Raw genomic sequence first — 27,023 nt, forward strand, 5'->3', positions numbered from 1 at the left:
GGGATGGCAGGAGAATGGCAAAGGCTGCAGCTTATATCCAGGTCCCTGTTTTAACCCTGAGCCTCAGTTCTAGTGTGCAGAATGATGTCCAAAATCTGTATTTTCCATAGAAACTTAGGAAAAAAGTTTGTAATATACTGACATGGCCCCTTCAATTCTGGGTCATTCTGAGACTGTTTTGTGGTGGCAACTGAGTGATGGAGACTGCCCAGGATGCACTGGGTAGAGGGAAGCACCGTTTGGAGCAGCAGGTGTGGCCTAACACCTATGAGAGATGGCAGTAGGCACTTAGTATGTGCTTTACAGGGGTTTTTGGTACATACAAATTGTTTACATTTACTATTTCAGTCTTTATGTAACTTGTAGAGCAGTAGTTAAAAGTTAAAACTATCCCTACTTTGAAGAAGTACTATAAAAGTGATCTCACAAAAGTCATTAAAGATGGATGGAGCGAAGGTAGAAGCTAAAGTTTTACTAGTTTTTGTTTCTTGTGCATTTGCATATGTATGTGTGTAACACATCTAAGAATTAGTGCAATTGCAGAATAATACACTTTTGAAGTTTCCTTTTTTCAGAAAGATGGCCATATAAAAACCAGCTTGTTTTTGAAAATAAGGTTCATGTAGAGAGCAGGTGCGGGGTTGGAAGAAGAAAAATGAGTAAGACTTAAATGTTCGTGTTAGATTATAAATGTAATGTCCCAGGTTTGACTGTTCCCTGTGGGACAAAAAGTATCCTAAGTGTTTTATTTGCAGCCACCATTACTTTTAAAGCACTTGGGAGGCAGAGGCAGGCAAATTTCTGAGTTTGAGGCCAGCCTGGTCTACAGAGTGAGTTCTAGGACAGCCAGACTACACAGAGAAACCGTGTCTCGGGGGGAAAAAAAAATCTAAAAACTCAACTTAAAGTGACAGTATTGTTTTCTGAACTGTATTTGGAGACAGCTTATGAAGATTAAACTTTATAGTTTATTCTGGAAACCCCTTATTGAGATAGCAGTTGTATTTTTAGATGAATCTTTCAGTTTTGTTCTTTTCAAACTTTCAGTTTTCTCTTTTCAAGCATTCACTTTATATTTACAAAGTAAGAGTTTTAAAACCAAGATGATGATCAGCCTTGAAATAATGAACCTCTTTAGCTTAGTGGGCAGAAAGAGATGCTGCCTGGGAATTTGTCTTGTGCTTAGTCTGCATTTGAGTAGTGTTCTGCATGTCCCCACCCTGTCACTGGTGCCCGCTCACTTTGCCGACAAATGTCATGCTGAAAATGCCACATTACTTTTAAGGATTTTTTTTTAAGGTAAATAATTTCAGTGGTTCTGTTTGGATTCTGGTTTGAGTGTTTTAGCTTGTTGCTAAGGTTGTCATAATTTATCTTAGTAATTTCTAAATTGAACATTTTATTACATAGCTTTAAAAAAGTTTTTCATTATAGTATTTTTTTTTAAGCCTTCTAACCCTAAAAGTCCAGTCTTTGCTCTCAGCTGCTCTATGCTTCTCAGACCCACAGCTGGTGACGTGTGAAGCCTTGTCTTGAGTCATATGGGATATAACAAAGTGTCAGATTTTTGCTTTTTGGTGTTTTGTTTGTTTGTTGTTTTGTTTTCGAGACAGGGTTTCTCTGTGTAGCCCTGGCTGTCTTGGAACTCACTCTGTAGACCAGGCTGACCTTGAACTCAGACATACACCTGCCTCTGCCTCCCCAGTGCTCAGATTAAAAGTGTACACCACCTCCACCTTGCTGGGTTGTCAGAGTTTTGATGAGCAAAGTTAAGAGTATTTCTCTCTGGTGGTATTCATCAGTGTGCTTTCATTTTGAATAGGTCAGACCACGCCTGAGAATCCTTTCTTCTCCCTCATAATCGTCAGGAAATCTCACTGGTTGTGAGACTGAGGCAAACACAAGAATCCAAGTTAGTTAATGGCAGCACCTAATTTCCTAATTAATACTTTTTAAGTTCTGTTCCTTGTCTTCTTGACCCACGGTCTCTGCCCCTTTTAAAATCATGGCTTTCAGCGAATATATAATAATCCGAACTGGTATTTTATATCTTCTATTAAACATATAGGCAAATTGAAATTTTAAAAGGCTGAGATTCAAAGTGCAAGTTTGTTGGGGGTGAAGGTTGGGATGGGCTTTCTGGGGGCACACACCCACTTGGATACTACTGCTCTGCCCAGGCCGTTTTCCTGTAGAAGAGATATAGCCATGGGGACAGCTGGAGGACAGTTGATAAAAGGTGTGGGGCTTTTAAATTGGAGTGATTTTTTTTTTTTGCAGCTCTTTAGTTTTAAAGAATCAGCCTTTCTTTCTTGTGAGAAGCTGAAAGATTCAGCATGAAGGCCTTGAGGGGTGAGCCTAAAAGACAGAAATATAAGCCTTATTTGTTTTCATGCCAGCTGACCAGAGGGAGGGAAAGGCTCTCTCCCCTGCTAGTTCCCAATCCCATAGAAATGGCAGCGCCTTTTTCCTGTTGCTGTTAGGCAGTTTATAGAATGCAGGATAGCTTGGTAAGCTTCTTCTCTGTGCTTGATGTGACGTAACATTGTAGAGTATGCGGCTTGCATGTTAAGCATAAGTGGTTGTATTTGGCTCGTTGCTGCCGCATTTTTGAGGATGTCTTAGGAAGCAATTCTCACAAGCTAGGGTGGATAACGTGCAAGTCATTGAAATCAGCATTTCCCAGGACCAAACTTTGTAACTTGAATGATTCTGTTTAGTGTTTGTTTACCTCTTTCCCCACCCCCAACACTTCAGAGCAGAATTCTTTTTTGAAAAGGAACAGATGCTGTTAACTTATCAGGACCTAATACTAAAAAGCCTACAAAAATCTCCGTGCTGTTTATTTTCTTTATTTAATCTATATGCAGAGCATTTTGTAATTATTGCTGTTAGAGGGCTTGAAGCTGCTGCTGCCTTCCCACCCTTGTTGTGCTCAGGAGACAGATTAGGAATGCCAATTTCACAACTTGGTGTAAAGAAATGATGACCACTGAAATAAAACAGTTCGGAGGAAAAGCAAACCAGATAGAAACGTACAATGAAAATGTCTTTTAGTAAAATGTTAGCATGCTGTACTTGGAGCAGATGCCACATTAATTCAAAAGAGAGCCCAGAAAATGTGGCAACTTTACGATGTCAATGGAGGGAGCTGCAATGGCTCTTGTATGCACTACGTGAAGTTCTTGGCACCGCCTGGTCCTGTCCTGTCCTGTGCTGCTCCGCCGTTTCCTCTAGGTATTAAGTGTTAATATACAAATTCTAAATTCATGCTATACATTTTATTTGTGTAATTAAATGCATTATTGTGCATTTAGGTATTAGAGTAAGGAGCCCAATAAGTTATAATACAGAAGTAATTTTTAAAAATTTAGATATGTATATAAAAATATTTAGAATCTGAGGCAAAAAAATTGACTTTTCTCTGCCTCTTCCAGTCACTTTCATCATGAACTTGTCTAAGAATTGAGTCTTTCAAAGAAGCCTAGTGCTTTTCAGATGTTGGATTTGGACAGGTTACAAAATTATGAGATTTTTGCATTTATTTTTTTCTCATTTAAATTTATAGTTATCATTGGACATTTGTTAGGATTTTTAAGTAGCTTAGACTCATTCATTCCCTTTGAGGTTTTTTTTTTTTTCTTTTTTTTTTTTTTTATGGTGTTTGGGAAGGAAAAGGGTGATAGAAGGGTACTGCACACACTCAGATGATTCCAGAGTGACATTCATTTTATGGAGGACTGTATGGGGACCTCTCGGAATTGCCTGTTTCTTGCAGTGAATGACTAGTGTGGTCTGAGTGTAGAGAGGGGTGCACTGGGGGCTTTTAACCAGATTTACAGTGTGCGGCTGGCTTCCTGGTCAGAGCAGTGCTCTGTTGGCCAGGGGTATACCTACCCACGTGCCGCAGAGACGTCTGGAGCACACGCTTAGGAAGCGCTGCTGCTTCCTCTCAAGTCAGTTCGAGCATACCGTTTGCTCATTTGGTGAGAGGTTAAAAGGTTTGTTTTTTGTGTAATCCAAGGCAACTCTCCAGCACAGCAGTAGAACGCAGTGGTTAGGTTCCAGTATGCAGCAGGCATGAATCTTGGCTGTGTCATGTTTTAGCTTTTGACCAAGGCCAGTTCACTTCTGTACCTGCCTCTGTTTCTTCATCTGCAAAGTGTGCAGAGATAACACTCATCCTCTGAGATTATTTTGAATAAGAAGTAAGTGGACTGTGAACTAGGCAGGGTTAGTGAGCACCAAGTAGTACTCCACTGTTGCCTTCTGCTCCCCTCTCCTCCTGTGTCACAGTGGAGACAGATGTCAGTGACCCATTGGGAAAGAACCTGGGCTTTGTGGCTTGCCCTGTTGGAATTTCAGCACAACCACTTAAAAGTTGAATGTGCAATTTTGGATTGACAGTTTAAACTGTCTTTCATAAAGATGTATCTGGTGCATGCCACAAACAGACTATTGTACTGGTCAGGTGGACAAGTTTCTTTGTGTATGGTACAGGAGTAGTAATAACTGTCTCCCCTAGGATTTATATGAAGAGTCAATGAGGGTATCTCAGGATACTCAGTAAACAAGATGAATTATTCTTATTGCTACAGTCTAGCTAAAAGTTCATGGGAACAGTGTAATTATGCAGCAGTTTAACTAAGAAACAGGAGTCACCCCCCCCCCCAAAAAACCCACTCTTTTGAAAAAAAGGATACATCATAAAAAAGTTTATCTAATGAGTTCTTATTAAGGAATATTCCTGGGAAAAATAGAAAATACATGAGAATATGTTAATTTTAACTTAATCTTTTAAAAATATTTCGGGGTATTTTATTAAAACTGGTAGTGCTATAAGCTTCTCCTCTGCCCCTAGCAACCAGAGACCAGCAGCAAGCTCATGATGGAGTTTATAGTGGCCCCTCAGCATCACTTAGCATCAAGTCAAGAGTAGTCTATTTCAAGGTGCTAATCAGCCAGGCAGTCTGTCGAAGTTGGCCAGTTATGTATTCTGCCCTTAATGTAGGCTCAGGGGTAGGACCTGACAGGTACAGCTGTGGAGCCCCAGCGGTGTGAAGGCTACACAGTGCTTTCTAGGAGCGACAGCCATGGTCTATTTGCTTTCCTATTTGCCTTTGTGAGATCCCTTTCACGTGGTATCTGGTCTTACATTACTTGTTATTCCTTCTCTTTATACAACTGTCATAAGCTACCTGTGCCTAACCTAGCAACAGGCCTGGCACAGGTTGATCATCAAAAAAACTACAGTGATCTCTGAAATAAGAGTTTGTATATTTTGGTAGAGAATTGAGATTTTACTATATTATTAACATGTCTGTATGCCTTTCTTCTTCTCCCATCTCCTCCTAGTAATTTTTTTTAAATTTTTTATTAGGTATCTTCCTCATTTACATTTCCAATGCTATCCCAAAAGTCCCCCATACCCACCCCCCCACTCCCCTACCCACCCATCCTCCTAGTAATTGAAGAAGGGGGAAAGATTAAGTATGTAACATTTTTATTTAATTGACTTCTGATTTGTATCTGAAACATTTGTGATGTTTAACCCTCAGGGATTCATCAAGTGTGTAATATATATATATATAATATCTGTAATAGCTTACACAGACACCTGAATACTAGTATGTTCTCCATGCAAGCATTTGAGTTACAGTAACCTAACAGCATCCATTACTGCTTTGTTCTCACTAACCAGCTGTACCATCTGATGAAGGCCTGATGGGTGAGTCAGAGTGTTTACTATAGTTTATTTTGTCTCTATTCCAAAAACATTGTTTTTATTTCTGAATTAAAATTCCAAGTTTGTTCTAACAAAGTGCTATACTTTTGCCCAACAGGTATTTTAAAAATTCAGCAGTATTATAGAGGGTATATAGTTTCTTTTATTAAAAAAAGCATCATTTTAGAGTACATAAATAGTAAATAAAAAATTTTATATTATATTTATTAAAAAGTTTTAGCTTTAAAATTAGCATAAAGTAATTTTTAAAAATTTTTATTTAGTATGTGTGTGTATGCATATGTCCATATGTGTGTGTGTGTGTGCATGCTTTCATGCCTTGTGGCAGTCAGAAGAGAGTTTGGGGAATCACTTTTTTTTTCTACCATGTGCGTTCTGGGGATTGAACTCAGATTTCCAGGCCTGGTAGCAAAGGCCCTTTCTCTCTGAGTCATCTCATGAGCCCTGTTTGGTTTGGGAGAGGTGGATGGGCTAGCACCTAGGTATGGTAGCTCCTAGGTAAGTGCTCGCCCACTGAAGCATATCAGGTGGTGGTTTGCTTCTGTTAAGACAAAACTCAGGCCTCATACATGCTAAGCTAATGCTCTCCCATTGTGCTACAACCCCAGCCTCAGTATGTTTTCTTTACATCAGCCACATGCAGGATGTATGGAAGTTGTTTTGCATGGTTGAGTGAAAATTGGGATATTTTAGAAGTGAGTTTCATTTTAATAAATATACAGATTAGATCTAGATTCTGTATTGGTTGTGGTTGATGTTTTCAGAAGTTTTTCCCTGCTTAATTTGTAGAGATTGGTGCCAATCTATCTTGGGTGAGCACCTGCTCTGGCCATCCCAGAACCTGTCCAATACCTATGTGTAGCAAGGTGGTGTTTGGTTGCCTTCATACATCGCTTACACAGTGTTTCTGTGCCCTCTTCTCTACCTGCTTCCTCTTGGCTTCCGTTGTCTTTGCACACACCCTGCCTTCCCCACCCCCACCCCTGTATTGCATACCACTCCTCCACAGACATCATTTTTATTTCTGTTTCTTCTGAACACAGAATACTGTTGTAATTGGTAGTTTTAAAGTAAAGAGCCATTATCACAACCTTAAAACTTTAGCAGTTTGTGAAACTCCATTCCCCAATTTCAGGACCTCAGCTGGGCTTTGGATAAGTAACTTAAAATTACTGGCAAAGTAGCAGAATATCGGTGAACCGTTCTAAGTCTGAACAAAGGGGAAGACTAAAAAAAGCTCTGAAAGCAGGGTGTGGACACATGCCTTTGAGAGGCAGAGGCAGGAGAGCTCTGAGTTAAGAGGCCAGCCTGGTTTACATAGAGCATTCCAGGACAGCCAGGGCTATCTAATGCAGAGACCCTGTCTGTGTCAACAAGCCAACCAACCCAAGCCCAAAGCAAAAACAAAAGACCTTTTACCTCAGAAATTGCTGTATTTTTGGTAGAGGGTGAAGTAGAGATGTCAGGCTTGCCACTAATAAAACTAAGACTTTAATGAATTAGATCTCTCTGTAGTGGTAGGGACCTAACAGAAGAAAAGAGATATTTTATATTACTGCTTTTACAAGTTTTTTAACTTATTAATATAGAAATTAGAATTGTTTGGGTTTGTAAAATGCAAAATAGGTTTATGTTGTCTTATTAGTATATATCGGTAATGTATGGTTCATTAGTTGATAATTGCCAAATACCAGCTGGTAGTTTTTTGTTTTTGAAACAGAGTTTATCTGTGTATCCATGGCTGTCCTGGAATACTCTCTGGAGACCAGGTTGGCCTCAAATTCACTGAGATCTGCCTGCCTCTACCTCTCAAGTGCTGAGATTGAAGGCATGTGCCAACACAACCCGTATTGAATTGTTAACTATATTGTTCACTTGGAAATGTAAAATTTGGAAATTTAATTTTATTATTTTATATTTATGAGTGTTTTGTCTATATGTATGTCTGTGTACCATTTGTGTGCCTCGTACCTGAGTAGGTCAGAAAAGAGGATTGGATTCTCTGGAATTGGAGTTGCAGATGGCTGTGAGCTACCCTGTGAGTCTGGGAATCGAACCCCGGCCCTCTGGAAGAGCAGCCAGTGTTCTTAGCCTCTGAACCATCACTGTAACTTCTAAAATTTGAAAATTAATTGTGGTTACTTAAATTAATGATTATGTTGGGTATAAATTCAGTAGCTTTTAAGGACTATACCAGGGTCTTAAAAATAGGTAGTTTATTCTTTGAGATATACATGAAGACATGTTTTTTTTAATCTCTCTCTCTCTCTCTCTCTCTCTCTCTCTCTCTCTCTCTCTCTCTCTCTCTCTCTTTCTCTCTCTCTCTCTCTCTCTCTCTCTCTCTCTCTCTCTCTCTCTCTCTCTCTCTCTCCATCTCTATGTGTAGTACTGGCTGTCCTGGAATTCACTATAAATATAGACCAGGCAGGCCTTGAATTAAAAAGATGCACCTGCTTCTGCTTTCCATGTGCTGGGATTAAAGATATGTGCTACCCTGCTCAGCAGTTGTTCAAAACCCTTTAAAATTTTATGTTGAAGCCGGGTGTGGTGGCGCGCACACCTTTTATCCCAGCACTCGGGAGGCAGAGGCAGGTGGATTTCTGAGTTCGAGGCCAGCCTGCTTCTGCCTCCAGAGTGCTGGGATTAAATGTGTGCATCACCAGACCCTACAACTTGTGATCTTGCCTCCACATCCTGAGTGTTGGGGTTGTTAGGCATGTACCATTATGCCAGCTCATGTGGTGCTGGCCTTGAACCAGGTCTTCCACATGCTGAGCAAGCACTTTACCAACTGAGCTACATCTCCAGAACTTTAGAAAGTCTGATAATTACTTTTAAATTTACTCTTATAGGTTGTACCTTATTTTGTGTACATTTGGCTGTAACTTTTTATATTTGACACCTATAATCATCATTTTTAGAATTTTAGCGCAGGAAACTGTATGACAGAGTTGTAAATCACCCTGTCGCATACACTTCCTTATGAGTATTCTCTTTGTATTCAGACTGATTGTGTGTTAAGCATTCCTGTTGTAACTTGTAGAGTACTTTGCTGAGCCAGGAATTTGGACTGTTTGTTGATCTTAAACCAGGTACCAGTGATGAGGAGAGCTTAGTTTTCTGCCCCCTGTCTGCTCTTCTCTAGGGCAGTAAGTTGCACGTGTACCTGCAGTGTGGGACCCATTTATTACTAGTCAGTAAAGGTGATGCTAGCCTTACTGAATTTCTTGTTTTATTAGTTTAAATTAGACCCAGAGGGGTAATTATTCCACCCCAATGCATGAAGAAGTCTAGTCAGTGCAAGTTGTGCATTCAAACCCCCATGCAGTGCATGGGAAATGCATCTTTAATGTTATGATGTTGTTTGGCATATTTAGTTTAGTGCAAGGAGTGTACTTGCTTAACAGGACCTTTAATAAGCTCCCTCTACACCAAAGATATACTTTTAAAAATTATACTTAAGGAGACTTTGTAGTATTCCCCAGTAGAGTTCATCTAGAGCAGCAAAAACCTTCTCAAATAAAACTATTCCTTTAACCGGTATTCATTTAAGTGGGTTCCACTGTACTTGGTTTCCATGGAAATAGTGAACAGCTAACGTTATTTATAAGGTGGAAGTAAAATAGGGTGCCTAATGGGACCCCATGCTGCTCTGATGAAGAGACTTAGGGAAAAAAATCTATGCTCATGGGATTTTTTTTTTTTTAAACAAGGTTAATGGAAGCCCTTATTTCAGTCTTCTGTAACAGAACATATTTTTGATTTTAAAGGCTAGCATTACCATCAAGCAAACAACTTCTTTTGCGGTCTGTATTGCTTTCACTTTCAAGTTTTAGGACTGCTTAGCAGGATGGAGGCTGTATGTTTCACACTTCTGTTTCTTGGTGGTTTTATTTGAAAAGTTAGGAGTCCTAGCGTATTGTAATGTTTCAATTTCTCATCAGCACATCTGAGAGTACAGAGAAGATAGATGCTCACTAGTACAGCAGTGATGGTCAAGAATCGATATGTTGACCACACAGGGTTTTTAGATGTAAATTGTACAGGAATCAGATTTAGTCTTTAGGCCTGAGTAAGGGCTCTGTGTATGTCGTCAACTTAGTAGGTGGAAAGGTCCTGAGTTTCTTTTGAGACGTGCACGGGGAAGATTTTAATAACTCTTTTTAAGAAAGTGAATTGTTGCCACTGCCTGTTAGCTAAAATAAATGTCCATTGTTTTAATCTTTGAATTGGATTTGGGAAAGCCTTCTTTTTCTTTTTTTTTCTGTCATTACTTCAACAAGGCCTGCTCTTAGTTTCCTATGCCACACCAAACTTGCCTTTCTAAAACCTCATCAGCTCAAAGAGCATCATTGCCTTTGTGCCTGTGTTTGCAAAGAGAAGGGAGAGAAGGGGGAGAGGGGGAGAGGGAGAGGAGGGGGAGAATTTCCAGAGCCTGAAGTTACCTGCTCATCTTCTAGCCTGGTTAGGCCAGCAGTCCTGCATCTAAGGGAAGTATGGCAGCTCACAGTAAGGTTAAGGAGCTGGTGTTTTATTTAGATTGTTTGGCTGTCAGTGGCAGCTTGGGATCATTATCTGTTTGTCTGGGAAGTTCTGGTTTTCTTGGCTGTCAGGACTGCAGGGTTTCTCCATGTTTAAAAACAGGGTTGTAGTGTACCAGGGAGGAGTTTTTGTGTTGTGTGCATGTTTCTTTGGATAAGCTTCTCACTGTATTTGAGTTTATTGTGCTTTAATTAAAAAACAATTAATTTTTCTTTAAATGTACCCCCCTCTTACTCTCCCTCCCTCCCTCCTTCCTTACTTCCTTCCCTCCCTTCCTCCTTCCCTTTCTTTCTAAGTCTGGTGTTTACCAAGTGACCTTCCTTAGTGGCTTTTATTTGAATTGTAGTTGTGCTTCAGAGACAGGAATTTGGGTCTCTTGCCCCAATTCTGAGATCAGAACTCCCAGGAGTTGCAGTTAGTGTGCTTGCAGGGCCTCTCTGATGTAGAGCTGGGCCTTCCCCCTCCTCCTTAGTGCTGATGGTCTGTGCTCCAAACTCCCATTAGTGTTAATAGGAGGCACTAGCTTAAGTCCCTGTACACCAAGATAAGCCCAGGCTCTTTTATAATGCCTTGTAGATACCTTTGTTGTTTTTGTTGATGATGGCAGGAGCTTTGGTCTTGAGGTTAACTGACTGTTAAGACTGAGTTTGAGTTGTCTTGGGATATGGAATGAATTACTGAGTCTGATCTGTAATTAAGTTTTCACCGTGATTAGACTCAAAACATTTATAGCTTAGAGCTGTAGAAACTTTTGATGATTTTTCTACTTTATAATATGATGAAGCAAGGCCTATTTCTGTTCATTTCTTCTACCACAAAACAAGCGACTTAAACAAGTTTTGTGTATATTGTAGGAGAAGTTTGTAAGTCATGGCCATCGCCATCATCATCACTATACTGTACTGAGAAGATTTCCTCCCTTGCTCTCTGGCCTCTCCATCTCAGGCATCAGCCAGTTGGATACTTTGCAAGCATATTGACTTTGCTGTGCACTGCTGTGATGCTTAAAGACTGCAGCCATTGGTCAAGAAGTAACCACTGTCCACTACACCTTCCTGTGAATTTGGGATTCTTATGACTTTCATTCATGTATTTATAGCTTAATGAAAGATGTAGTTCTAAGATTGAAAGTAGTGAGTCTGGAGTGTAGGCTGTATTTTGTCTTCCTTTATCTTTTGTGGATTTTTAGTTAGTTGTCTGGATTTCTTTTTTAAAATTCTTTTTTTTTTTTTTTTAAAGATATTTTTAAAGATTCATTTATTTATTATATGTAAGTACACTGTAGCTGTCTTCAGACCAATCCAGAAGAGGGAGTCAGATCTTGTTAAGGATGGTTGTGAGCCACCATGTGGTTGCTGGGATTTGAACTCTGAACCTTCGGAAGAGCAGTCGGGTGCTCTTACCCACTGAGCCATCTCACCAGCCCCAGTTGTCTGGATTTCTTAGACCTCTGTGCTATGGGATAAAGGGGCGGCTTGGATCCTCAGAAGTGTTCATTCTAGTTTTAGGCTCTTTGAGGGCACAAAGGCACAAAAGGCAGTGGAGCACTGGAAGCTAGGCAGCGTTCTCTAATCTGATGAATGTTCAGGTTCTTCTGGGGAACTATGAAATTAAAAGCCTAAGTATCTGGGCTCTAGTTTAAGGGTAGGGTCAGTGAAATCTATGTGTATTAGTTTATTTGTGCTTTTGATTTAAGATCGAAAAGTAATGTACAAGGTATCATTTTTACATGTGTGTGCATATGTGTTTCGGCATACATTTGTGTGTGTGCATATGCCTGTGTACCTGTATGTGTGTATATTTCTATTAGGTCTATAAAGTCATATATATATATTACAACATTAAGTACTATGTGGTTAAGTTCTAAATATAGGCAGGGCTCAGAAAGATGGTAGATATCCTGGAAGTATAAAGAGGGTGACTAGGGAATATGGTAGCAGAGAAGGTCTCTGTCAATGATGAGTCTTTATCTGGGCTCTAGTTTCTGAATGAGATTTGCATAGGTAAAAGGAAAGAGAATATTCTTGGTATAAGAAAGCATGTAAGGGGGGGAGGGTATGGGGGACTTTCGGGATAGCATTTGAAATGTAAATGAAGAAAATACCTAATAAAAATTGGAAAAAAAATAAAGCTGAAAAAAAAAAAGCATGTAAGAGTTTGGGAGAGGCCCTTTGGACTTGCAAACTTTATATGCCCCAGTACAGGGGAACGCCAGGGCCAAAAAGGGGAAGTAGGTGGGTAGGGGTTTGGGGGGGTGGGTATGGGGGACTTTTGGGATAGCATTGGAAATGTAAACGAGGAAAATACCTAATTAAAAAAAAGGAAAAAAAAAAAGAGTTTGGGAGAGGGACAATTATGATTGCAGTTTTAATCTTCATTTTATATTCGCTGAAGCTTTGGTAGATTTCATGAGCACTGTGGGAGTGAGCCATGACAAAACTTGGAGGAGGACAATGCTGGTTAGTGGGAAAACAAGTGGGAGAGCCTGGGCAGGGAGTGCGGCATGGAAGGACTGAGGTGCAGTCACAGTGCCTGTGCACTGTTAGGGCAAGGGCGGGAGCTTCCCTCTGAGCTGCCCAGCCACTGAAGGACTTTGAGTTGAGGATAATGATGTGCCTTGGGTTTTGAAAAGCTGCTTCTCTGCTGTTAAGAGAATGACTTGCAGTGGGGCTTGGGGTAGAGGTGGGGAGACCAGTGAGCAGGTCAGGACAGTGGCTGCTGTCAAAGGTGCTAGTGAGCTGGCCCAGGGAAGTAGTAATGGAGCTGATGTGAGAGGTCAGAGTAGGTAGCCTCCTGAAGGTGGAGGTCGCTGTTGGGTTGGATGTAGCATGTCACAGAACTCTGGGTGACTTCCAAGTGTTTCTGCCGGAAGACTGGGGTTGCCGATATGGAGATGCTAATGGCTGAGGAGGAGGGTGGAAGGAAGAGAGTTAGGAGTTTAATTTTGTATCTGTGGAGCTTAAGTTACCTGTTTGTCAGGTGTTGAGGGGTGGACACAGAGGGAGGGGCCTGCAGGACTTTCTGTCAGATGGAATTCTGCACCACTTATCTGTGTTTACATTAATTTCAGACTTAATGTACTTTTTGTTGGAAGTTAGGAAGGGCAGACAGAAAGCTGTAAAACTTGAAACTTGTGTATAAAACTTAGTTATTGAACGACTGTCAGGTATAGTGAGGGAAGAGAAAAGACTGAATCTTCTAGGTGAGGTGACATTTTAAAGTATCTTCGAATAACGATTATCTGTGCTATTCTAGTCCCCAATCAAAATTTATCATTGAGCACAGGCTATAAACTTAATTGTTGAAAATTTGTAGTGGGGCATATTAAATTTTAGCCTAATTTAAAACATGGCCAAGTGTTAAAATTTTATCCATGAAATTTGTTTATTGTTTAATGCAGATTAGATGCAAAGTTCTTAGATGCTTTATAAAAGGTACTTAAGAAGTGGTTATTAATCATCCTTGATGTATTTATAATATTTTACATTTCATAACCATGCCAGGAATCTGAATGACTTGTTTCTTTGCCTCCTCTAATTAAAGCTGCTACCTGTGAAGTTTTATGGCGGGGGAGTCTTGAGTTTGTTAAAAAAAAAATTTTTTTTGTAAGGTTATATTAGCAAAATAATATTCATCTCTAAAAGCAAAATAATTGTATTTACTCTAGCATGGGTATTTTGAATGTTGTTTTGTTGACTTGTTTGAAATACTGAGTAGCCCAGGTTTCACTGTGTGGACTGGGTCAGCTTGGAACTTGCTATGTTTTCCAGGTTGGTCTTGAGCTCTGAATTCTCGTCTTGGCTGCCTCCTACTCAACAGGAGCTGAGTTGGACATGGGCGGTCACCATGTCCAGCTCTTGAGTGTATTTTTCAATAAGAAATCCCATATTTGAAATATTTGAAATAATTAAGGTTTTGAAAGACCTCAGTAAATTATGAAATGTAGTAAGGAAACAGACAGAGCCCTAGCAGCCTTAGGTGAGGAAATAAAACCTCAGACTTAGGTATGTTCTGTACATGGGTAGGGCAAGAAGTACTGACTTACATGTCAGCCTTGCATTCTGCTTCTCAACATTACTAATTTGTACAAACAAAATATTTATCTTTTTTTGCTCACTTTGCATTTGATAGCAGTTAACAATCGGTCTTCAGAAGAAATACTTGAAGTGTTGGTGTACAGATTTTAAGACTGCTAGTCTGAGAGGAATTTGCTTTCCTGCGTGTCTGAGTCTCCTTGAGGGTTGATGATATGTGGACCTGCTTCCCTGAAGCTACACCTCTGCTCACACATGCAGAATCCGCTTGTGGGTATCTTTAAGCATAAAGGATATTGAATTCTCAAACTTGCCCTAAGTAGCTTACATGTGATTTTTCTTTAAAACTTTGCTCAAAGTATTTCTCCATGTTTGATATTGCTCATTTCTTAGAAGAGCAAAGGAGTTTGCCCTGCTTCAGAGCAATGCTGGCTGGTGGAGAAATATGCTCAGTCACTGGGGCATCTGGCCTGTGGATTCTTCTCTCCTGTACCCTTTGCTTTGCTTTCCTGTGTGGTTTCTGTAGTCCTTGTAAGCAGTTTTATAATCAGTGTCATGATATTATCACTTCATGCTTTTTTCTCTTTATTAGCTTAGGATTGACTCTGCTCCTGAATTTTGGAGGAAATGCCTGGGCAACAGATATACATGCACACATTGTACCGTCTTCCCATTGGCTTCTCAGAAGAGTTTATTCCTTAGACTTTCCTCAGTGCTGGATTAAATAGACGTTAAGTCCCATCCTGCCCTGACTGTGTTCTAGTGTCAATGAGTTTTATATATCCTGGGTGTATGTATTTGTTTACTTTTTTAAAGTTAATTTATGTCTGTGGACATGCGTGCCAGAGCATGATTTTCAGAAATGGTCCACAGTATGAACAAGTTGTGGGGATCAAACACGGGTTTTCAGACTTGACTGTAAGCACCGTGACCCACTGAGCTGTCTTTCTGGCATCCATGCACCATGTAGTATTTCATTTTGTTTTTCAGTTGAACACAAGTTCTTAATTTTAGTTTAGTCCTATTTATTAGTCTTTTTTTCATTATATTTTAAAATGGTATTATTGTATGTCTGGTGATCAGCGTTGATAAAGACAGTTTTTGATGTCATTCATCTAACTAGTTAACAGTGGGAGGTTGATGTATCAGGAGTTATATAGTGAGAGGGCTAGGGAACTGGAAGGAGGGGCCTCAGCAGATAGTTGCTATTCAGTCAGTCCATGGACCTGACTGTTTCCTTCCTTCCTTCCTTCCTTCCTTCCTTCCTTCCTTCCTTCCTTCCTTCCTTCCTTCCTTCCTTTTTTTTTGAGACAGGGTTTCTCTGTAGCCCTTGCTGTCCTGGAACTCACTTTGTAGACCAGGCTGGCCTTGAACTCAGAAATCTGCCTACCTCTGCCTCCCAAGTGCTTGGATTAAAGGCGTGCGCCACTACTCCCGGCAACCTGACTGTTTCTTGGGTGCTCACCGTGTGCCTGGCACTGTTTTAGGCATCCTTTGAGTGGAACTGTGGACTTTTCACTATAGTAACTGAAATAGTTATCTTCTTTTTTTTTTTGTGGGTCTAATTATATTTTATTTGAAAGGATGTTAGATGTTGAGAGGCAATAATCATAAAAGCTAACTTTATCATTAAAAGTCAGAGTTGAAGATATTTTATGTATATAAAAAAAGAGTGGATACCAAAATACCTTTTAGTTGTTGAAGATGCAAGGGCAATGTAAGATTTAGATGATAAAACTATTCATAAGCTTGTTTAAGAACACAACAAACAAGAAAGAGAAACAAAAATGAACTTAAATCCCGCCACACATGAGTGTAATTTCTGAGGCTTCACTAACACTCACATAGCAGGACGCTCGTCTCTGAGGAGAGCCTCAGTGCTCCTTTAGAATTGGCTGTTAGGACTTCAGCCTACATGTGGGGTGTTCATGAAGAGCAGCCTGAAGAGACTGAGGACATCTGCAGACGGGAAACGTGTTTCTGTTAATTTGCACCTGTTGGCTCTCAATCCAGTTCGTAGGGGTTAGCTGCAGCCTAGAGCTGCTCCCCCTCGGCACAGGGAGTCATCTGAAGCAGGAGGACACACAGAGTCTAGTTTTTAGTAAGTTTACAGATTTACTGCATGGATTTTCTTGTGGTTGTGAATCCATTCTAATCCTGATGATTAAAATAGCTATTTAGATGGACTCCTGAGAACTGTGAAGAGAACTGGAGTTCAGAGAAGAAGGAACAGGAGGCACTCCTTTAATTCCAGCACTCAGGAAGCAGAGGCAGGAGGATCTTTGTGAGTTCAAAGCTAGCCTGGTCTACAGTGTGAGTTTCTGGACAGCTAGGGATCCTTAGAGAGGCCTTGTCTTAAACAAAAACAAATCAAGAAGGACGAGGAGGAAGAGGATAGTCAAGTTAATTTCTTTTGGAAATAAATAGATTGCATTAATCAGGAACTAAAATTTAAATAAACTTTCCTTTATGCTTAATATGACTGTGCATGGTTAACAAACATTTCTCATCTGAGAGACAGGGTCTTTGAAATAACCTCAAGGAAACAAGACACTATTGGAGTAGCATAGGTCAGCAAACATTTGTTTCAGGCATAGCCTAATGTTGGTTCTGTGGAGTTTAGATAGGTTTGTTGTCTAAGTGTTAAAAGCTCTGTTTTAATTTTAGTTCCCTAATACTGGGTGAGGATCCTAAAACTTTTTCTTTCTAGCTTTATCACTGATTATGAATGTAGCATAGAAGAATTATTTTGTGTTTATAGCTCATAGTCCCGAGCAGTGATATAAATTTAAGAATATAGATGAAAATCTGACTAAAATTCTGATTATATTATTTATTTATTGATACTTTTTTGTTTTGTTTTTGTTTGTTTGTTTGTTTGTTTTCGAGACAGGGTTTCTCTTTGTAGTCCTGGCTGTCCTGGAACTCACTTTGTAGACCAGGCTGGCCTCAAACTCAGAAATCCGTCTGCCTCTGCCTCTTGAGTGCTGGAATTAAAGGCGTGCGCCACCACCACCCGTCTATACTTACTTTAATACGTAGCTATTATTTTATACATTATATAATATTGTGAATTAAGGCCTTGCATGAGGCAAATCTATTTCAAAATTTATTACAAAAAGACCTTTTAAGTGGGGCAAACTAAGGGCTTGCTTCTTCTGCTTTATTGTAAAGAGATGGCAGTGTAGCCATTTGAATGAATAAAGTACATATGGGTCTTCTGTCAGTCTACCACTGATCCACACAAGTGCACATGCTGCGTTTACAGCCAGGAGCAGTGCAAACAAGAGTAAGTGTCAGCTCACAACCACATGAAGCTGGCTGGTAACACGGTCTGATCGGAATAACTAGTAGTCCAGTTGCTGCTTTCTAAGTGTGGTCCTGAGTTGGGGTGTATAAGTATCTGTGGAAAATGAGGCAGTGTGCTGGCCTCCACGTGGGTGGGTCACCTGTGGTTATCACCCACTCTTCACTGGTTTTTTTGTTTGTTTTTTTTTGTATGTTATCTGAAACACATACACTATCAGTTGATAACTGTGAGTTTCCTCGAGAGGCTTCCTGTTGACAAGTCAGTGATAGTAGTTAGGGTTAGAGGAACCAAAATCTATGCTCTGATTTGACTCAGAATGCAAGTGCCCCTAGCAGTGCCTTCCTCGTTGTTCAAGGGTCTTCTCTACTTATTTTCCTGGTCTTGAAAAGCTGTGTTAAAGCAGAGGTTTAATTGCTCTTGAGTTCCTTCTTTGCTGTAAAAATTACTCATTTCTTCCTTGTTTGTTGTTGAGTTTTAAAATTTAGAGATTGAAATGTGTTTAATTCCCCCCCCCCCCCTTTTATAGTCAGAAATCTTTGAGTCTTTAGCGTTTGATGACATCACGCGTCTGTTTGTAGTTTAACTGTGTTTTTCCTTCTGTTGCAGGGGACTGGAGAGCTGAAGGAGCGCCAGCTTCTCCAGAATTGGTAAGTATTTTTACAAAGCTCACATAGTGTGCATGATTTTAGCTGGACTCAATCAAATATTAAGTAATTTTGTAAGTGATTTTTTTTTAACCTCCTAAAAAAGCTTCCTTCTTCAAAACAAGGCTTTATAGTTTGCACCAAAAGTGAATTTTTAGCTTCACAGAGCTGTATCTAAAATGCATTTGTATTTCTGATAACCACACTAGACTTGCATGCTCCTGAATTTGATAACCCATTAAAACTCGAAGGTCCTGTTGCCAATAATTGAGTAGTTAGGCCTGAGAATTCAAAGTCAGAAGAGACAAGTTTAGGTGAGGTTTCCACTGTGGCCTGCATTGCTGTGCTGTTCCATTAGAGGCCTCTCTGTGTATTAGCTGGCAGGTCACTGCAGCTGTCCGACCTTCATCTGGAAGTTGAAGCCTCTTGATGTTTGTATTCTTAGGCTTGACATTAGATTGGCTTCAATTCTGAGATTATGTTTTTAGTGTGTGTTGTTTTGTATAATTTTTAAAAGAAGAGAGAAACAAACATGTTTTTTGATCGTTACTTTCATAAACTTTTAAACAGCTTACAACTTATACTTACTCAGATTTTGGATGTCTTAATTCAAGATCCTAGATTGCACTAGATGATCTGGCACCTTAAGCACCTGGCAGATACTAACTTTATTTCAATTGCCTTGAAAAAAATTCAAGCTACAATTGTGTGATTTTCCAGTGTAAAGCTGCTTTTAAAAAAAATCTATCACTCAAATAGTAATAAACTTAGTGGGTAGAATAGGTAGGACAAATTTTTGGTTTGAGTTTTGTTTCTTACAGACAGAGTCTCACTCTATGTAGCCTTAGCTGGCCTACAGCTGGCTGCATAGACTTAGGCTAGCCTTGAATACACAGAGATCTGCCTATTGAGTGCTGAGATTAAAGGCATGCACCACTACCGTGCCCAGTGGAGTTTTGGTTTTGTGGTCCTTCTAGTATCTCTCTTACTTTAGAGACTGGGTTTTGAACATAAAATGGAGACTCTTGAACCAGAGAACCTCAGATCTTGCTACCATTTAATTCTATTGCCTTTCTCTCATGGAACCTTGTAAAGTAAGAATCACGATTCTCTACCTTATGGTCTTATAGAATCATGGAATCTGTCCTAATTGGCAGTTTCTTTGCCTACATCCCTGACTGGTTGTTACTTATTCGGGTGCACATTGAATACTATGTTTTAAAAAAATGTAGGCTTTGTTTTCTGTAATGAATATGTTTTGAGAAATTCTGATTCCACAGAAATTGAGATTGGGTCTGGGGTGGGAAATGGGTTCTGTGGTCAAATAACTTGGGAAATGCTGCATTAAACAAAGTTAAACAGGTCTCTTTACTGCAGGACTTCTCAGAACCTTTAATATGCTAATGTGCATTGTGAATCTCCAAGATGGGGATATGATATGCAGCATTCTTGAATACTTCTAATGACAGGGAGCCCACTACCTCATAAGGTAACCCATTCCTTTTTTATACAGCTCTAATCCTTAGTCCTTCTTTATATTAATCTGAACTCTATCTCCCAGGACTTTGCTACTGCTAAGTATGATATTGATTGGTTATGCTGGGACATGTTCCCATGTCACTCTTTCTGTGGTCTATATTTATTATAAGCTTCTTGCCAGGCTCTCCTGAACAGCCCTCCACCCCCAAATCATCCCACGACCTTTCAGTACATGTGGCAGCCAGTTCTGAAGTCCCAGACACTGCATCGCTGTGCTTTTGTGCACCACTCTCCAATCTTCATTTCAGATTTCTATAAACTCTAAATTTTACTTCAGTGTTCCCCTTGTTGGGCGAAGTTGGGGTTTTAATAGGCGTGCTTCCTTTCCCTGCAGGAAGATAGGGAGTAGAAGAGTGGGAGTGTGCAGGTAGCCTGTGTCCCAGAAGCTGAGTTTGACCTGTACTTTGGGATGATGGTGGGAAGAGGTGCAGCCTCTGAGGAGAATGTTGTGGGAATTCTTGTCTTGTCCCAGTGCTTTGAGCTCTATACATAGTCTTTAGAAAATAAATGACCTATTCTCTTCCCAGTAAACCCAGACAAACAGAGATAATTTAACAGAAAAGAAACATATATCGGGGGCTGGAGAGATGGCTCAGCAGTTAAGAGCACTGACTGCTCTTCCAGAGGTCCTGAGTTCAATTCCCAGCAACTGCATGGTGACTCACAGCCATCTACAATGTGATCTGATGCCCTCTTCTGGTGTGCCTGAAGACAACTATAGTGTACTCACATATATTAAATAAATAAATAAATCTTAAAAAAAGAAACATATTTTATTAATATTAAACAACAGTGACTATTCAGTCTAATAGTTTGGAAACACTCAGCTAGCTACAGTGGTTTTAGCAAACAGCCTGGTCAGAGTCCTAGAACAGGCAGCCTCTAAAGTCAGGGTTGTCAAGTTCTATGAGGGAGATTTTCTGTGATTTGAGGAGTGTCACCAAAGAAACAGTACTCTGAAATAAGTCAGAATATATTAAAAATTTGCAGAATAATAAGGAAAAATTAGATTTCTTAATATCACTTTTTGATTCATGTTAATAATACTTAAAACTGTCAACAAATGCTACTAAAAGGCCCTTTTATTTTTAGCATCCATAATAATTTTTAGCACTATTGGTTAATCATCAAAGATACTATCTTATCTCACTGCATAGTAAATATATAGTAAAAAATTGAAGCCTGGAATTTCAGTTTTGAGAGCAGGACAAGATAAAAGGGATATATAGATTTGTATCTACTTTTTCCTTTTTAAAATAGTAAACTTCTCAGAAAATGTCTATGAATGTTGATCAGACTCAAGGACATTTGTATATGTAGGAAATACATGGTAAAGAGAACACAGAAATCTTTTTAGGGACAGTTTGGGAGCACACCATGCCATGAACTTTTTAAAGTAACTCTTGGTTGACCTATCAGATTTGGCTGGGAAAAGAAGTCTTTGTCAGTTGTGTAACAGAGTATTTCTTAGCAGTAGAAGGGGTTTAGAGCTTCCCTGCAGGTCTTAGCAGAGGCCCAGTGGTTGTGGCTTCATGCAAGACTGTTCAGGGCAATAACAGCCCCATTAGAGAATTTGAGAAGGTTTTTTAATTTTATTTTTCATTTTAAAATTATTTTTATTAGTTTGGGTACATGAGTGTTTTGTGTGCATGTACGTCTGTGCACCAAATACATGCCTGTTGTGTGAGGAAGGAACGAGCCTCCATGAGAATGCTGGGAATCAAACCTGGGTCCTGACTCAAACACTGAGCCAAATCTCCAGCCTGAGAATTTAACAAGTTTGATTCAAAGTTAAAGCTTGAAGAAGTATGTCAATATCTCTAAACTTGGTTATTCACAAAAAAATCCTTTTCTGAGACCTTCACTTGATTCAGCCCTCACAACAGTCCTGCCACAGGTGACAGGAACCCCATTTCCCAGAGGATAATGAATGAATGGCTTTGTTTTGTTTTGTTTTGTTTTGTTCTGGGGGAGGCAGTAAATGGTCTTTCTTCACCATCTAGCTACGCTTTTATTGAGTGAGATCTGATAATTGTTTTGTTGGTTTTTGTTTTGTTTTGTTTTGTGCATGTGTGTGCATGTGTGTGTGTGTTTTGAGACAATGCTTCTTACAGTTCACTTTGGCCTTGAACTTACTGAGTAGCTAAAGATAACCTTAAACTCCTGATCCTTGTGCCTTCACCTCCCAGATGTTACGATAGCATGTACCTTGCTATCTGGCTGGTTTCTGCTCTGTTTTGCTTTGTAGCTTGAGAGGCTATTAGGTTACCTGGTGCTTTAGTGTGTACAGCATGGAAGGCAGAAGGTTGGTATGTTGTGCTAGGCTGCCCTCAGTGATTGAGGGATGCAGAGATATTGGATAGAAAATGTCTATTATTATCTTGTGTGTTTGTTTATAGTCACCTTTCAGTAACTGATTTGTTTTATATACACACACCCCTTATTAGAATTGGAAAAATACAATAAATTATCTCTCATACCTTTCTGCGGCTGCCTAGATGGCTCAGCAGGTAAAGGCCCTTGCCACCATGCCTGAGGACTGTTTGATCCCCAGAACCCACATGGTGAACAGAAGCAATATCTTCACATTGTCCTCAGAATTCCACACACCCTCCATGTAATACATGCCCCTCCCAGTAAATAAACACTATCTTAAAAAGATTTAAAAAGTAATGATGTCCTGTGAAGCTGCATACAGTCTCTAAATAATGCTGCATACACTAAGATCCCCATGTATTTTAAAGGCTTCAATATGTGTGGCTTGTGTTTGAAAATTATTTCTTATGTATTTTAACTATATGTATAAACTAATCTCTCTCTTTTTAAAAAGATTTATTTATTGTTATATGTAAGGCACTGTAGCTGTCTTCACACACACCAGAAGAGGGCATCAGATCTCATTATGGATGGTTATGAGCCACCATGTGGTTGCTGGGATTTGAACTCAGGACCTTAGGAAGAGCAGTCAGTGCTTTTAACCACTGAGCCATCTCACCAGCCATAGACTAATCTCTTAAGACAGTTGTCCAGAAAGAGACCTTTCGGATGAAGGATTTCAAAATTATCTTCCAGTCCTCATAAGTTTCTCCGTGACCAGTCTTATATGAAACAAAATCCGTAATTGGCATTTAAATGCCTTTGTATATGTGTAGTAAGAGGACAACACCCCGATGGAGGAAGTAAAAGCTGTCAGCGCCTCATTAGCTTGACTGGCAGGCATGTTGTACCAAGCACACTTTGACATTTAGAGTCTCCAGGTTAGAACCTTGTTTTTCCTCTTGAACTCTTCCTCCCTTCCCTCCTCCCTTCTCCCTTCCCACTACCCTGCTTCTCTCCCCTCCCTTCCCTTCCCTTCCCCCTTTCCTTCCTTCCTTCCTTCCTTCCTTCCTTCCTTCCTTCCTTCCTTCCTTCCTTCCTTTCTTTCTTTCTTTCTTTCTTTCTTTCTTTCTTTCTTTCTTTCTTTCTTTCTTTCTTTCTTTCTTGGAGACAGGATATCCTGTAGCCTAGGCTGTACTCAAAGTCACCATATAGCTCCGAGGCTGGCTTTGGCCTTTGGTCTCCTCCTCCTGAGTGCTGGGATCACAGGAATGTGTCACCACACTCAGCTACGTTTTTTTCTAATGAGGTTATTTGTTTTGTTTTATTTTGTTTTTGTGGGTTTTTTTCTTTTATGTTATAAAACTTCCTGATGTTTTATTAATTCTCATTTATTTTTTCTTAGTTGAAAGGAGATGTGCGTTGTCTATGGAAAAGTTTGAAAATACTGATACTCCCCAAAAGAAGAAAGTTTAATAGCTCTTAGTCCTTTCACCTACAAATGACTTTAGCAGATTATGAAGTGCCATCAGACCCACCCTTGGCAGCTTAGAGGTGGTCATTATGCATCTTGTGCATTACAGGCAAAACCTACCTTATTAAATTCATGTTCCTATCGTGAGTGCAGACTGGTTCCTCAAAGTCATTGTTCAGTCTGTCAATAAAATTTTCCTAGTATATTCATGTTAATGTTGTTTCATAGAGGAATTCTCATTCATGTGTGTCCAGTACTTTGACTTAATTCAAACTTTTTGTTGATCACTCTTATGTCTTATGAAAATTGGTTTTCTGTACATTTTTGTTAGCCTAGACTGTATGAACAGTGTTAACCTGATGTGGCGGGTGCTGTAAGGTCTCCATGTCAGTGACCTGCCTGTTTCCAGAGTTAGAGTTCAATTGAGCTCTACTGAGATGTGTCATCAACAGTTCAATAAAATAGGCCTTTCTGATTTTGAACATGCTCTTGCAGCAGGATTATCCTTCACATACAAAGAATTTTAGGAAATCTTTTTAGACACATTTTCTGATAGAACTTTGCAAAAATTAAGATCACACGGTTTTTAAAACTACAAACTGGGTATGGTAGGTCACATTTATAATCCCAGCACTCAGGAGGCCAAGGTAGGAGGATTGTGAGTTCAAGACCAGGCTGGGCTCTATAGGAGGTTCAAGGCAAGTCTGGACCACACAGTGGGACCCTGCAGAACAGAACTGTCAGGTATAGTGAAGAGTTTGAGAAGGGAGATTACTTCTGCACTTAACATTGAAGTGGCTGTTATAGTTTTCAGATTAGCAGTTGCAAATGTGCATGACCATAGAAGCCTTGCTTTCCATGAGTTACTAATGATTCTGGTATTCGTTATAATTCCAAACAGTTTTTAGGATAGTAAGTGGCTGAAATTCATGATATATCTCCTTTTAAAAATTATTTCCCCTAAATATCCTGCCTGTATGAATTTTTATGATTACCAGTAAATCTTTGCCAGCTTCTAGAGATGTAACTTTGAAAGAATTTTGCACTTTGAGAATTCAATCTTTTTTAGGTTAGAATATTCTGATTTTACATAACATAGTGTATAAACCCTAGAGGAGAGATTGTCATTGATGTTTTAAACCCAGAGAGATTAAGTAAATATAATGAAAACTAGAAATCCTAAGAATATACTTTTTAGCTAACGATTCCATCAGGCTCTGTGAGCTTAATCTTACAAAAGGCTTCGGGACGCTCAGGCTGAGGACTGTATGTGGTTGCTGGAGAACCTGGTGGTTGTGAGTCTTCTAGTCAGGTACTGGTTTTCCTTCCTCAGTATTAAAAGGCAGTGCTAGCTAAGCTCTCATAGGTATAAGGAAGAAAACAGATTTTTAATAACGTTTAAATTTATTCAGACAAAAAATGCTTTTGCTTTAATAAATAACCCCAAATCATGGTCACATTTTAGAAAAAAAAATTTAAAGAAAAATTAGCCATTTCATTAAGCTGCAGTAGTGCTGGTGTAGGACAGGAAGGTGAGACTGGGTGTCCCAATTATGACTATAAATTCAGACTTTTGACATCTCCACATACAGTTACACATACGTGTGTAAGTAAGAGTGTAATCAAATTCAAATGCACCCCCCACGATGGGAGACTGGGAACTCCCCAGTCCACTCTAGTTTAAAAATGCTTGACATGTTTTGTGTCTCAGTGTTCCTGACAGTGTCAGTCTCCCCTGCTAGTTCTCATCTGGATGGAAGCGGTCCTTCAGCTCCCTGTCCTCAGTGTGAGCACACAGTGGGTGTTCATGTGTTCCCTTGACTGTCTCTTTTGCTGTTGTATTCCTTTTCTTAGTTATTTGAAGTGTGCTATAGAGGAATGCCCAAAAGAGCAAAACCCAGAAAGTTTTGGTACTGAATTGTTTTTTTTTTTTAAAAGTCCTTTGGGGGATACAGTTTTTGTGTATGTGTGTTACAAAATATAATATTTCTAATTTAATTATAAAAGTTTCTTCATTCCCAACACAATGATTCTAAACATTTTATGATCTCTACAGCTGCAGCAACAAGAGGAGCTTGTAATTTTAAACGGAGGCTGAAGACACTGTAGAATTAGCAGACATAAGAGAGCGTGGAGAAGGCAGAGGATGGAGTTGCAGACTCTACAGGAGGCTCTTAAAGTGGAAATTCAGGTTCACCAGGTATGTGTGTGACAGACTACCGATGCACACTGCGTCACTAAGCAAAACAGGCCCAGCTCTGCGTTTTGGTCAAGTTATGCAGTCATTCTACTACTTACCACATGACTGGCGTTTGTCCAGATTCACTCTCCACAGCTGTACTTTGTATACTGCCTTTAAGAACTTTAATAAGATGGCCCTGACATCTTTTCCTGAAAAGAGGACTGGAAATATCTTTTTCATGTCCTAAAGGTATTTGAAAAAAAGAATTCTATTTTGCTATATTTCTGGCCAGTTTGAAGGCCTTCTATATACAAGATACCTTCTTTGCATGTTCTGTGTTTTTATTTACTTTTGCTCTTTTGACAGGGCCTCAGGTTGGCCCTGAACTCTCCATGGAAACTACATTGACATTGAAGTTGTGTTGGTCCCCGTGCCTCTGCTTCCCCAGTGCTGCCTTTCCTCACTTGACTGTGGTGAGAATGCGATGTGTGCTTACTGCACACACCAATGCCTGTGCTCACCCCTCACTCTCTCTGCCTCCTCGCTCTCTTTAACTTTGATGATTCCAATCTTTGGTAAAGAAAATCTGGCTGCTGTCATCAAAATTGAAAATGCTCTAATCCTGACATTTTACCTCAGATAAAAGTAAACACGCCTTTGAAGTATATAATTATAAAATGTATATGTACATTTTATAACCATTTTATACAATTGTTTCTAAAGTGTAATAACATAATAAAGCACGTAATGAATTTTAATTTGTACATGTCAATATAGATATATGTAAAAATAAACATATAATTATAATCAAGATAGAAAACTTTACCCATAAATAGCTAAATCATTAACATTTATCACATAAGCAGGCTACCACTGTTTCATTTTCTTGACATCAGCTGGACATTAGATTTAAAGCACATAAATAAACATACATGTATATAGTCCTTGGTATTCAAAGTAATAAATGATGAGTTGGCTACTTTTGACCATCTAACATTGTCATGTAATATGGGATGGAATGGATGCATGAAGGGATCAATCTCTGTGTGATATTTTGGTTTGAACCCAGAACTTTATACATGTCAGTGAGTGCTCTACCACTGAGCTGCATTTCCAGTTAGAATAAATTTTAATTTTAGAGTTTCACCTCAAACAACTTTAGTCTTCCTGTTTCAATTTCTAAGTTCTGGGTTTTATAACTTTGAGCTACCACATATACATTGTTAAAAGTGTTTT

General features: G+C 39.4%; 1 protein-coding gene across 53 annotated transcripts in view; it reads left to right on the forward strand.

Annotated features, from left to right (window-relative positions):
• The window catches only part of Phf21a (PHD finger protein 21A), a 180,917-nt gene that overhangs the window by 12,060 nt on the left and 141,834 nt on the right, over positions 1-27,023 (forward strand). For 30 of the 53 annotated variants that reach the window (XR_003951420.1, XM_006498967.4, XM_006498980.4 and 27 more), the window contains 3 exons: positions 18,239-18,279; positions 19,654-19,765; positions 25,662-25,805. Coding sequence is in view for 51 of the 53 variants with exons in the window: in XM_006498967.4 (XP_006499030.1) it covers positions 25,752-25,805 (54 nt within the window). In the remaining 2 variants the exon portion in view is untranslated. Of the gene's footprint in view, positions 1-14,630; positions 16,424-18,238; positions 18,280-19,638; positions 19,766-25,661; positions 25,806-27,023 lie in introns of those variants that run through there. The other 23 variants (XM_030248707.1, XM_011239367.3, XM_030248698.1 and 20 more) reach the window with 5 other exon arrangements.

The sequence above is a fragment of the Mus musculus genome, chromosome 2 (assembly GCF_000001635.26).
Source record: "Mus musculus strain C57BL/6J chromosome 2, GRCm38.p6 C57BL/6J".
Lineage (NCBI taxonomy): Eukaryota > Metazoa > Chordata > Mammalia > Rodentia > Muridae > Mus > Mus musculus.